The sequence below is a fragment of the Thecamonas trahens genome (assembly GCF_000142905.1).
Source record: "Thecamonas trahens ATCC 50062 unplaced genomic scaffold supercont1.16, whole genome shotgun sequence".
NCBI lineage: Eukaryota > Apusomonadida > Apusomonadidae > Thecamonas > Thecamonas trahens.
In genome coordinates, this window is record NW_013657664.1 from 40,557 (window position 1) to 52,901 (window position 12,345).

General features: G+C 62.5%; 5 protein-coding genes across 5 annotated transcripts in view; 2 read left to right on the plus strand and 3 right to left on the minus strand.

The window, feature by feature from the left end:
- Window positions 1-1,978: 1,978 nt before the first annotated feature.
- AMSG_03886 (uncharacterized protein) lies at window positions 1,979-3,441 on the minus strand (the record flags this gene model as incomplete). The annotated part of the gene is made up of 1 exon (XM_013903686.1): window positions 1,979-3,441. The coding sequence occupies exon 1, from the start codon at window positions 3,401-3,403 to the stop codon at window positions 1,979-1,981; it is 1,425 nt and encodes a 474-aa protein (XP_013759140.1). The 5' UTR covers window positions 3,404-3,441.
- Window positions 3,442-3,549: 108 nt separating this feature from the next.
- On the minus strand, window positions 3,550-6,843 carry AMSG_03887 (uncharacterized protein). Its single transcript, XM_013903687.1, has one exon. The coding sequence runs from the start codon at window positions 6,691-6,693 to the stop codon at window positions 4,573-4,575; it is 2,121 nt and encodes a 706-aa protein (XP_013759141.1). The 5' UTR covers window positions 6,694-6,843; the 3' UTR covers window positions 3,550-4,572.
- Window positions 6,844-7,583: 740 nt separating this feature from the next.
- Window positions 7,584-9,078, plus strand: AMSG_03888 (uncharacterized protein). The gene is made up of 2 exons (XM_013903688.1): window positions 7,584-7,727; window positions 8,174-9,078. Exons 1-2 carry the CDS (start codon window positions 7,611-7,613, stop codon window positions 9,017-9,019), a joined length of 963 nt encoding a protein of 320 aa, XP_013759142.1. The 5' UTR covers window positions 7,584-7,610; the 3' UTR covers window positions 9,020-9,078.
- Window positions 9,079-9,183: 105 nt separating this feature from the next.
- On the plus strand, window positions 9,184-12,193 carry AMSG_03889 (SIR2 family Histone deacetylase; the record flags this gene model as incomplete). The annotated part of the gene is made up of 1 exon (XM_013903689.1): window positions 9,184-12,193. The coding sequence occupies one exon, from the start codon at window positions 9,184-9,186 to the stop codon at window positions 11,638-11,640; it is 2,457 nt and encodes an 818-aa protein (XP_013759143.1). The 3' UTR covers window positions 11,641-12,193.
- AMSG_03890 (cytochrome c) overlaps window positions 11,684-12,345 on the minus strand; it is a 1,432-nt gene continuing 770 nt past the window's right edge. The window contains exon 2 of the mRNA XM_013903690.1: window positions 11,684-12,041. Coding sequence (XP_013759144.1) covers window positions 11,802-12,041 — 240 coding nt within the window. The 3' untranslated portion in view covers window positions 11,684-11,801. The remainder of the gene's footprint in view (window positions 12,042-12,345) is intronic.

The following is a 12,345-nucleotide window of genomic DNA, read 5'->3' on the forward strand; positions in this document are numbered from 1 at the left end:
GGCAAACAGCACTCGTTTGTGTGGCAAAGAAGGGCCCCAAAAGGGGGGGGGGGGGGGGGGGGGGGGGGGTGAGGGCTGAGCGAGCGGTGGCCGTACTTGCCTTGCTCCCTGTTCCGTGCCAATGTCAATTGGTCTCGTTACAAAAATTGTTCTTCCTTTTTTGTTGCGTCGGCAGAGATAGAGTATGCGGCGACGTAAGGACGATTGCGGAGGGCTTGATCAAGACACCCGACATCCTGCATTCGACATCCAACTCAGCTGAGTGATGCGGGAGGAGGGGATGGAGGAAAGACTGCATGGTGTGTGTGTGTGTGTGTGTGAATCAGTTTAATGATGTAGACTAGAGGGTCCACAACCAACCGAACGTCGGACGAAGCCCCCGACCGTAGGAAGGGACTGTCCGGGCCCGTCTGGCGCCAACTTACTCGTGAGCCTCGTCATACGCATGAAGCGCTTGGACTTGGGGCCTGGCCTTGGGTAGGGGTCAGGACGTGGATCGGACCGGCGTGAGCCGGGCCGATTAGAACAATTATGCCGCCCTGCACGGGTGCAGGGGTTAGTTATCCAACCTTACGGTAGGGGGTCTCCGACCCGATAAGGTTGCATCGGATCTTGGGTGCAGGAGGAGGTCTTGTCCAGAAAGAGGGGGGAAGGGGGGAAGGGGGCGAAAAAAGGGGGTAAACTGGCGTGTTGGGGGGGTTAAGAGATGGGCGTTGGAGATGGCGTTGAAGATGGCGTTGACAATGGACGAGACACAGCAGCGCTGTTGAGAGCTCCTGTGTTCCAGATCACGTGCTGGAGAGTTGTTGCATGGAGTTAAGCAGAGAAGCACCTACAGGAACTGCAGGGTGCCACCTGCCGTGGGATTGTACGCCGGCCCTAAGTACCGCGAACCACTGATCTCACTACGGCGAGAAGACGGCCGCCACATAGGACATCCGTAAGTGGTGCGGCGTACAACTTGTTGGGTGCTCAACATCGACTGCAGGATACTCTAGTCACTTGGAATCCCTCACTGGGGCGCCGACGACCGATATTCCTTCAGATCCCACCCTCCAAGAGGCCGACCTCTGTCCTGGTTGCAGCTCAGGACCACCGAGCATCCGGCGGTCCACCAGGGAGAGGTTGGCAATATGGATGATAATGCCGACAACATGTGACGACACTGGTTGCCGTCGGCGGACCGACGGCGGGATGGACACACATCCCATGGGGGGTTAGGAGGATCAGCGTGAGCAGGGCGCATGCGCCCTCGCCCCGCTGATCCGTCCACACCTCGCAGCGCCGTTTAGGGACGGATCCCTGACCGCAACCAACGGGGGCGACAAACGGTAGGTGCACCTACCGCCGGTCAACCCCCTTCGAATGAGACCGCACCCCCTTGCGGACTCCGGTCGCATGACGTTTGGCGGGTCATTTCTGACCACGAGGAAGGATGTGCAAGGGCGCCAGTCGGACTGCGTCCTGGCGCCCAGGGGGCCGGCTCCTCCCCTGGCCCCCCTTCCTGGTGGTACACGCTCCTCGGCCTGCTCAAGACACCGGGTGCACCCCCGGCCACGGGCAGAGCCCGTGACTGGTTGCTACCCTTCATCCGGTGCCCTGAGCGCGGATGAAGCCGAAGGTCGCGCGACCCCAAAAATTACATTGTCCACGACTCCCGCACTGTCCAAGGACAGTACGGCCCCCTCATGTAGGGGGTCTCCCAGGGTGTGCACTGTGTCATCCACACCACAGCCCTGTTTGTCACCGGGACTCCCGACCGCGAGCCTGCGAGCGGGAGGGGTAATTCCGGAGAGAGGAGTAAAGACTGCATGGTTGGGTCGACACGCCGATTGGATCTTGGGCCGGAGGCTCGTGCCATTTTACGATGATCACAAACTCGTAGAGCATAACAACAAACGCCAACTGACAACGCGATGCTGAGCCTCCACGCCACAACGATGCTAAACCTCCTCGTTCATGTTACTGTGATCAGCAGCTAAAGAAACTCAGGCTTGAGCGAGAGCGTGTTTGAGGCCTTGTCCTGCTTGGCCATCTCCTTGAAGAGCTTCCCCAGCTCGAGGGCGCCGGCCTTGGAGACATTGCCGAACTCGGCGCTCATAGCGGCGCGTACCTGAGCCTTGGTCTCACCCGAGTGCTTGAGGAGGAACTGGCGGACAGCTTCGCGCGAGACGGTGTCGTGTGCGGACGACAGCGGCTTGGCCCGCTTGGCTGGGCGGGCGCCGCCGCTGCCGCCGTTGCCGGCGTCCTCGTCGCGATCGAGGGCGCGCTTGCGCGAGATGGGCGCGATCTTGGGCTTGTTGCGGAAAGCGAGCTTGTCGAGGTCCTCGACGCGAATGTCGTCTTCGTCGTCGTCGTCGTCGTCGTCATCGTCGTCGTCGTCGTCATCGTCGGCGTCGTCGTCGTCGCCAAACTCGGGCAGATCGTCGTCGTCGTCGTCGTTCTCGTCATCGTCGTCGTCGCCATACTTGCGCTTGTACGCCTCGACGTCTTCCTCGTCCTCGTTGATGGGCTCGACCATGATGTCGCCCTCCTCGTCGTCGTCGGCAATGGCAAAGTCGTCCAAGTCGTTGGCTTCGATGTCGTCGATGAGGCCCTGGGCCTCGGCCATGCCGTCCTCGTCGCCGGTGTCAAACTGGGTAAACGCCATGTACGCCGCCGCCGACTCGCGCGACGGAACCAGCGACGAGCCGCCGACCATTTCGTTCACCGACACAATGTCCTCCACATCCTCCTTCTCCACAATCTGGTGGATGAACCGCTTGGCCCGCTCAGTCAAGTACGGCTGCTTCTTCTGGAACTGCAGCCGAAGTTCGGGATCGCGCGCCGCAAGCTCCTTCTCGGCCTCGTCCAGCGACTTGAGCTCGCGCTCGATGTGGCGCTTAAAGTTGTACCACCGCGAGATGAGCGAGACGCTGATGGTCTTGGTCTTGGCGCTCCGCTTCATCACCACGTACGTGGCGTCGTTCGAGTCGACGCCGAGCAGCTCGCCGCGCCAGACCTCGGGCTCGACACCGGCCGACGATGCGGTCGACGAGGTTGCCGACGACGGCGGCGGCGGGCGGCTGGCCACGCGGCCCTTGCTACCGCTGCGGCTTCCGGCCGTGGGCGGCTGCTCCAGCTGCCAGACCTTGCGCTCGTGGCGCTCGAGCGAGTTGGTGCGGCCGGTCAGGACCGACCTCCTCATGGCGTAGTTGATCTTATGCATGGTAGCAGCGTCGCCGATGATGCGCTGGCCCTTTTTCCCTCGCTGGAGCGGAAACTGAGCGAGGTAGAACCGCTCGTCCACAGGCTGGAACAGCTCGAGCTTGTACACCTCGCCCTGGGACTCGGCCAGCGCCTCGTCCATGCTCGCCCTCTTGCCGCCCTTTTTCCCACTCCTCCGTATTCCGCTCTTCTTCATACTACGCGCTCTTCTTCTCTGTCTCTTGCGTCGAAGAGTCGAGTGTGTCACGCTGAACTCGCCCGCCTCCTGCGACTCGCTGCAGCCAGCTGTCTGTGGTGCTACGGCGACTCGCCAGTCACCCGAGGAACGACCCAAACTTGCCCTTGCTCCTAAATCGTTTGTTTACCTGCCTCCGCTTCGGACGTGGTCATTGGTGGTGGGCATGGCGGCCAAGGCAAAGTCAGACTGCGGTGCCTGGTGCGGCCCGCTCATGATAAAGTGGGTGCGGGTTGAGGTGGCAAACGGGAGGCCGGTGAGGAGCTTGGGTGTGACGAGGAACGCCTGCGCGGTGCGGCGGTGAGCAACGGCGGCGAGGATGGACCAGCCCTTGCGCTCGTTGTTGACGTCCATGCCCTGGTTGATCTCGTCGGCGAGGAAGAACGGGACGATGACTTGTGACTGCAGCGCAATGAGGTAGAGCATGGTGGAGATGGCCCGCTCGCCGCCCGACTGGGTCTGCGAGTTGAGCCGCCGCGGCCGCGAGCCCTTGAACGAGACGCTGATGACAATGCCGTACTCGTCGTAGTCAAGCGGGTTGGCCGGTTTGTCCAGCTCGACGCCGCCTGACGCCCCGATGAGCTGCATGTACGCCGCAAAGTCCCTGTCCATCCCCACCAGCACCGACTCAACTCGCGCCGACCAGCCTTCGGCCAGCGATGCGATCTTGTTGGTGAGCCCGTTGAGCTGGGTCTTCAGCGTCTCATCCTGCGCCTCGAGCTCCTTCCGCCGCTTGAGCACCTTCTCGTACTCAACCACGCTCGACTCGCTGCCATGGATCGAGCTCAGCTCGCTCCGCTTCGTCGCCAGTGCCGACTTGGCGCGGGCCGTCGAATTCTCAAGGCCATCCATGACCTGCATCATCTCGGACGTCGGTTCCTTGACGCCCGACAAGTCGCGCGCATGCCGCTGCGCGCCCTTGGCCCGGGACTTTTCCATCTTGGCGGTGGTCTCGAGCTGCCTGTACGCCTCTTCCGCATCCGCGATCATGCTATGCACGGCCTCGGACTGCGTCTGCAGCTGCCGCTCAAACGTCCTCGCCACGCTCTCCTTAAGCGACTTGGAGTCGCGGACGACCCGCAGCTGCACCACGGCCTTGGCCAGGCTGGCGGCCTTCCCGGCGAGTTGGATCAGTCGCGTGATTTTCGTTGCGAGCTTGGCTCGCAACTCCTCGAGCTCGTCCCCGTTGCTCTCGCTGAGGTTCGCGAGTTCGCTCTCCGTGCGCTTGGCCTTCTCCTCTGCTCTCTTGTGGATCTTGAGCTTTTTTTGAGTTCGCCGATCTTGGCCTTCAAGGTAGTGAGCTCATTGACTTTGGTCTCGTGTGCCTGGATAGCCTTTCGCAACTCGGCCCGTCGTGCAGCGAGGTCGGCCTTGATAGCGTCCAAACTGGCTTGCAGGCGCGCAATCTCGTCCGCAGGCGGCGTATCCTTCTTGAGTACATTTGCACGGTTAATCGACGACGACGACGCCACCAGCTGCCGCGCGCCGTAGTTCGACTTGCGGTACATTGCAAACGACTTTGGCGACAAAATGCGGTTGAGCGCGGGAAAGGCCCGGAACACCTCGTCCTTGTCCATGGTTTCCGGACCAAACACTATTGAGGAGTGTGCTTCGCTCCGGTTGAGGAAGAGCTTGACAATGTCAGGCGCATCGTACGTTGCATCCAGATAGTTCTCCACCCCGAAACGCGCCAACTCCTCCAGACTCGCTGGATGCGAGCGAAACGGGTCGCCCATATCGACCACAACTGTGTTGACCGCGAACGCCAACTCCGGAAACTTAGACTCCAACATCTCGAGGTCGGCAGGGTCCGAGAACAGGATGATATACTTGTTGTTCTTCGAGATGACCTTTTCCAGGTAGTTGCGGTGGACTTCGATCGGAACGTCGAGCGTGGCGAGCAGCGGGCCCTCGACCACCCCACGCAGCCTGCCCTCGGCCCGCGCTTGGTCGAGGATCTGACACACCCGGCGCAGAGACTGGCCCGCCTTTCGACTTCCAACACGTTCGAAGCATCGCTGTCGCCTCTCGGACATCACGGCTTCGTACGCCTTGAGCTTGGCCTCAATCTGCGACTGGCGGTGGTCACCGGTTGCAACCTCGCGCTTCAGCTCCGACGCCACCGACGAAAAAGCTTGCACCTGCTCCTTCGCCGTCTGCAACTCGGCATTCAGCTCATCCACGCGCTCCTGAACGCCCGCTCCCGGGTCGAGTTTCTTGGCCATGCTCTTCTGGTTCGCAATCTCGGACTGGAGATTTTCGCGCTGCGCGCGCCGCTTCGCTATGTCGCGCTCATGGTTCTTGATCTGATCGTACAGCGTTTGAACGTCCGACTTGGCATCCTCGACAAGATCCTTCATCTTCTCCCTCTTCGTCACCATGTCTTCCATGGACTGTCTGGCTTTTGCAAACTCCTGACCCATCGCGGACAGCTTGCTCTTCGCCTCGTCGAGCTCCTCGATCATCGGCCGCGCCTCGGCTTTCAGCTTGACGACCCGTTCCCTGGCAACAGCCGCTTCCGCCTTGGCATTTTTGGAACGCACCTTAGCATCGGCCAACTCCAGCCACGGCAACACCTTGCTCAGCATCGCCACCCTGTCTCGCAGCGCCTCGCGCTCGCGGAACCGGTCGGCCTCGCCTTTCAGCCGCTGCTCTTTGGTCCGTGTCGCCTCCAGTGCGCTCTCCAGCGCCCCGACCTTGTTCTCCAGCTCGCGCTGCTCCACCCGGTGCTTGCTCAGCTCCCCAAGCACCTGCACCATCGAGCCAGGCTTGCCGGCCTCGCTCCCGTCCATGGCCCGGATCGTGCACTCCAGCAGTGACCGCGGCTCAAGCTTGGAGAACTCGCGGACTCGGAACTGCGGGAGGAACTGCGTCAGGTTGTCAAACTGGATGCCCAGCCTGGTCACCAGCGCCGACACGTCGTGCTTGCTGCACTTTCTGCCGTTGATCTGCCACAATGACTTTCCCACCTCATCACCCAGGTCCTTGCGCACAATCGCCCGGTGCACCACCCAATTGGGCCCGTCCGGGTTGTACAGCTCGATCTCAAGCTCGGCACGCGTTTGCCCGTGTGAAATGAAGCTCGTCTCCTTGTCCGCCCCGCCCAGCAGCTTGGTGCTCGCGTTGAGCGAGAGGAAGAACGCGTCCACAAGTGACGACTTGCCGGTCCCGTTAGGCCCCACGACCACGTTGAGCCGCGGGCCGGGGAACAGCTCCACAGACTCGTACGCCTTGAAGTTCACCAGCTTCATCCGCACAATTGACGCCTTGCTGTACGCCACGTCGCCAATGTTGACCTCAGGCAGGAGCTCCAGCGAGGCCAGCTCGCCCGCCCCCCGTCCGTTCCTCCCAGGCCGCGGCTCCGCTTTGCCGGGCGAATGTCATCGCCGCCATCGTCACCGCCTGCACTTGATGCCGCTGCTTCAGCTGCTGCTGCGACAACAGCTGGCCGGGCTGTGTCCAAAAAAGGTCGCATTGTGTGTGCCCCGCCGGCCCGCGCCCCACCCCCACCACCAACCCCACATACGCACATACACACGCACACACACACACACACACACATACACACGTGCAGTCCACACATTCACACATCCAGTCCCATCTGGTGTAAGTGCAACAGGAGGCGCCTACGCCCCCGGTAAAAATCATGCTCTCGCCGTCATGTCGCAACACGCCGAGGGCACACACCGCAACACCCCCCCCCCCCCACACACACACACACACACACACAACACAACCCTACACCGCACATACCCAGTGAGAGCTCAAGGTCAAAGACCTCGGGACTGGAACTCATTTCATCCATGGCTTCAATCTCAGCCTTCTCCTTGTCGCGAGACTCGCGCCGCCGCTTGCCCATGGTCAACAAGTCGGGGGAGAAGTGACAAACCAAGTTCGTCTCGGCGTCGTTGCCGGACCCAGCCTCCCTCTCCCCCCCTCCCTTTGACCACAAAAAAATGATGAAAACAACAGCAAGGAACAATGCGGGAGCCGATTGCGGGACTACCGGGGTTGCGGGCTGCGGGCTGACAGCCTTTTGCGGCTCGGGTAAGTTTGGGACAGAACAGACCGCGCCAGTCTCTGACGCACCGTAACACCTCACCGTTCCTCCACCCCCTCCCTCCCACACCCCTCCTTCCCCCCCCCCCAACTCTTCTCCATACACAACATGGCTGCCGCAGTTCCTCTTGCTGAGCTGTTTGCCACTCCGCTGGTCTCGCTTAACCGTTCTCGTCGTGATGTCATTGAGATTTCCTCCACCGCTGAGCTCTCGGACGCCTTCTCCGTACGTGCCCCCTCCGCCCTCTCCCCCTCCGCCCTCTCCCCCTCCCCTGTCGGCTGAAATGGTGTCCTGCCTGCCGTAAGGACGACCTTTTTTTTTTATGGCGACCCAACCCAAAGGCTTCCAGCGGCTGCCAGCGGCAACCAGGCTGCCCCCCTCCACACACACACACACACACACACACACACACACACATGGAGGGCACTGTGTCTAGTAGGTGGTGGTGCCCGTAGCCATTGGTGTGGTGGTCACGTTGTGGTGGTGGCCCTCTTGTGGTGACGCGGAGACCTGCCGCCAGCCCGTGCGAACAAAACGTCCAACGTAAGCTGGGCTCACCAGGCTAACCGTTTGTCCTGGCATGGTACTGACGCAAGTGTGATGACGGGATGGGCTCGGGGGCGAATGGCTGGAAATGTGGGTGTGTGGGGTGTGGGGAGGCGGGGGTGTAGACGCTCGCGGAGAACTCGATCACGTCTGCGCCTGTCAAGGATGCCGAGACCGGTAAGTATGTCGGCTTTATCGACGTCCGCGACCTGACCTCGTTCCTGGTCCACTTTGGAGCCCACATCGATGAGGGCAACTTTATGGTGGCGGATGTGTGCGCGGCTGGCGCCGGCTCTGTCCTCGACAACGTGACGGTCTCGTACCTCGCGCGGCGCAACCCGTTCAAGGGCGTCAAGGCTGACGCCACCATCGGCGACGCCGTCAAGCTCATCACCACGGCCAAGGTCAAGCGCGTGGCCGTGGTCAACGACGACGGTCAGGCCGAGCACATCATCTCGCTCTCGGACATGATCCTGTTCTTTGCCACACACATCACGGCCTTCCCCGAGTCGTTCATCAACGCCACCGCCAACGCCATGTTCGGCAAGGACGTCGAGAACGTACTCTGCGTCAAGGCCACCCAGACGGTCCTGGAGGCGCTCACCATCATGGATGACCACAAGATTACTGGCATCGCTATCATCGACGATGACTCCGGTGCCATCGTCTCCAACATCTCCGGCAAGGATCTGCGTAAGTTCATCAAGAACCCGACGTACCAGCAGCTGCACATGCCCGTCGTCGAGATGATCAAGGCCCTCCGCCAGGCCTCGCAGGTCGACATTGCCACCCCGGCCATCGTCGTCTACCCGACCACCCTCGTCCACATGATCGTCAAGAAGCTCGCCGCCACCAAGGTCCACCGCGTCTACATTGTCGAGTCTGAGTCGCACTTTGCCCCCATCGGCGTCGTCACCCAGACCTCCATCATCAAGAAGGTCGCCACCTTCCTGCCCGCTGACGATGCCTAATCAGTTCTCAACTCTCACCCTCCCCGCCCACTCCTCGCCTATTGAACGAATCGTATGTGGCCTGAGTGCCTACCGTCTTCGTCGCCCGCCGCCACCTGCACCACTCTCCCCCCCCCCCCCCCCCAACACACACCACCACCATGCTCCACCCAACCCTCCCCAAGATGCTTGCCGCCGTCGGTGCAGTAGGCCTAGCAATGGGCGGCGCTGTGGCCTACGCCCGTTGGCGCTCCTGGGCGCAGGCATCGCACCGCGAGCAAATGGAAGCTCTGCTCCTCGAGCCGACCACGAGCGCTGAGCAAGTACTCGATCTCGTGAGCCACATGCCAGCTGAGCATGTGGCAGAGCTACGGAGTCGAGATGACGGCGATACGATGCTGCATGTTCGGGCAAGAGCCAACGATCCGAAGAGTTTGGAGGTCATCAATAGACTCCTCGCTCACGTGGCGGACGTCGACCTGACCGTCTCTCCGCCCATTCTCGATGTCACCAACGGATACGGATGTACCGTACTGCATGTAGCAGCTTTGGCCGATGCAAGCGATGTCATATCGTGGGCACTCGTCGACTCGCCGTGCCATGGTACTGTGGTCCGCGATTGGTGCAACGCTCTCACGCCCGAGTCCAAGTGGACTGCCATGCACCTAGCAGCGGCTGAGGGCCACGAGGAGGCAGCCCGCGCGCTTGTCGACAGCTACGCACTCTGTGGCTGGGACGATGCTGCTGCCGTGGACGAGCTGGCGAATACAAAGGACGCTCACGGCCACACCCAGCTCTTCATCGCCCTCCATAATCGCCACCCGCCCATCGCCGCCCTCCTGCTCGAGCTCGGCGGCGACCCGAGCATCGCCTGCGGGCGCAACCTCCTCACTGGCTTGCACTCGGTGGCAGCAACGGGTCATGCCGAGCTCGCAGAGGCTGTCATCGCCGCCCTGCGCGCCGCCGGCACCCTCGAGCGCACGCTCGCCGCCCGCAGCGCCACCGGCGAGACGCCCGCTGCTTTGGCCGCCGGATCGGGCCACGCTCACGTGCTGCGGCTTTTGCTTGATGCTGGCGCCGACGTCAACACAGTGACCAAAGGCGGCGAGTCGCTGTTGGCGTTGGCGGCGGCACACGCCCGTCAAGACGACGCAGCGCTGGCTATCTTTGATCTCGTCCTCGCTCATCCGGCCCTGGACGAGTCCATCCTCGTGGCGCCGAATCGGTTTGGCTCGACCGCGCTCCACGAGATCGCGAGTCTCTGCCGGCCTACACTTGCGCGTGCCCTCATCACCGCCGCCTCGGCGCCGCACACCCTCGCTGCCATGCAGGACTACGATGGAATGACGCCAATCCACGCGCTGGCGCGCGCGGTGCGGACGATTGGCGACCGCGCGGTGGAGACCTTTGCCGCCATCGCCGCCGCTCTTCATGATCCTGCTGTCGTCGCTGCTGTCGTCAACACGCTCGACTATGGTGAAGCCTCGCCGCTGCACGCGCTGGTGTGGAAGGCAGAAAGCATGTCAGCGGTCGCGCTCCTCGAGGCGCTCCTCGATGCCGGCGCAGATCCGACCATCGAGAGCGAGCAGGGGTGGAGCCCGCTGCACGTGGCCTACAACATGCGCGGGCCAGACGCTCGCGTTGCCGACGCAGTGCTTGCTGCGCTCACCTCCCGGTGGCCGCCCGCGGCGCTGGATCGCTTTGACAAGGACAAGCGCCGCAATCTGGATGCCAAGGGCTACATCGCGCGGCGCGGGCCGCACAACCGCATCCCCATCGCAGAGCGCAGGGCGGTGCTGGGTGGCGAGTTTACGCCCGCCGGCGTAGCAGATTACCTCCAGCGGCTCGGGCGGACGCCACGGATCGTGGTACTGGCCGGCGCCGGCCTCTCGGTGAGCGCGGGCATTCCGGCGTATCGGACAAGCGATGGGGTGTACTCGACCGCAGCGGGGCGGTCAGCGTTCCAGGCGTCGGCGGTCGCTAGCGATCCAGTCAGCTTCTACGCCAAGATGGCGGAGCTGTTTGGCGGCGTGGTGACCGGTGAGATCACGCCGACGAGTGCCCACTACTTTGTGGCTGAGCTCGCGGCACGCGGCGAGCTTGCCGCCATCCTCACCCAGAACGTGGACATGCTCGAGGTGGCGGCCGGCATTCCGGCCGACAAGATTGTCGAGGCTCACGGGACGATGCGCCGGTTCCGCTGCCTGGATCCGATGTGCTCGAGCGAAGCGGTTAGCGGCGAGGCTGTGTGGCCGCGAGTCCTCGCAGGCGATGTTCCGGTTTGCGCAGCGTGCGGCTCCACGCTCCGGCCCTGTGTGGTGTTCTTTGGCGAGGGCTTGCCTGCCTCGTTTACCGAGGCACGGAACACCGTGATGGAACACGCCGACCTGCTCATCGTCATCGGCACCTCGCTCATGGTCTATCCATTTGGGGCGCTGGTCAACGAGGTCTCGCTCCTCACCCCGCGGGTGCTCATCAACCGCGAGCCGGTCGGCCCCTTTGTCCACCACACCTCCGACGCCAACTACCGCGACGTGGCACTGCTTGGCGATGCCGATGATGGCGCACATGCTCTGGCAGCCTCGTTTGGATGGCCGGCGGACTGGGCCGAGCGTGCCGCAGCTCGCGCCGCCGGCTCGTGACCGCCAGGCCCGGCCGCCAGAGTCGTGAGAGCAAGAAAGTGACTGCGGACAAGATTGATGTTACTGCAGCGAATGTGCGCGAGGCCAGGACAAAGAGGCCAGGGCTCCTGCCTTGTGAGGGCGAGCAGGACGCGCTCACGTGGACCAGCGGCGAGATTATCTTAGGCGCAAGCCTCCTTGAGGTAGGCGATGAGGTCAGCGCGCTCCTGGGCCTTCTTGATGCCGGCGAACGCCATCTTGGTGCCCGGGATGTACTTCTTCGGCTTCTTCAGGTACGCGAAGAGGGTGTCCTCCTGCCAGAGGATGCCAGCATCGCGGTTAGCCTTGGTGTACGCGTAGCCGGGCTTGGTGCCCGAGACACGACCAAAGAGGCCATGGAGGCCGGGGCCAGTCTTGTCGGCCTATCCCCCAGCAACCGTGGCCATCGTCATCGTCAACGCCATCGTCATCGTCATCGTTATCGTCGTCGTCATCATCGGATCATCCGTGAGTCGCACCCAATACAGTCGCTGCCTCGACACACTCCCCACACACACACGCATACACAAACACACACACACACACACACACACACACACAACACAAGTGCAGTCCTTCTCTACCCATCGCTTCCGCCTGTCATGCTCAATCCCGTCACTGATCTCGGTGGCGTGGGCTTGCGGCCAATGGCAGTCGGTCCAACGCGACAGACGGAGGGCGGGGGGG

Bases quoted from the DNA above. Each gene is read 5' to 3' on its own strand.
- AMSG_03887 (XM_013903687.1), bottom strand. From the start codon at position 6,693: ATGAAGCTGGTGAACTTCAAGGCGTACGAGTCTGTGGAGCTGTTCCCC.
- AMSG_03888 (XM_013903688.1), top strand. From the start codon at position 7,611: ATGGCTGCCGCAGTTCCTCTTGCTGAGCTGTTTGCCACTCCGCTGGTC. The intron at 7,728-8,173 runs GTACGTGCCCCC...GCGGGGGTGTAG, and splicing joins AGCTCTCGGACGCCTTCTCC to ACGCTCGCGGAGAACTCGAT.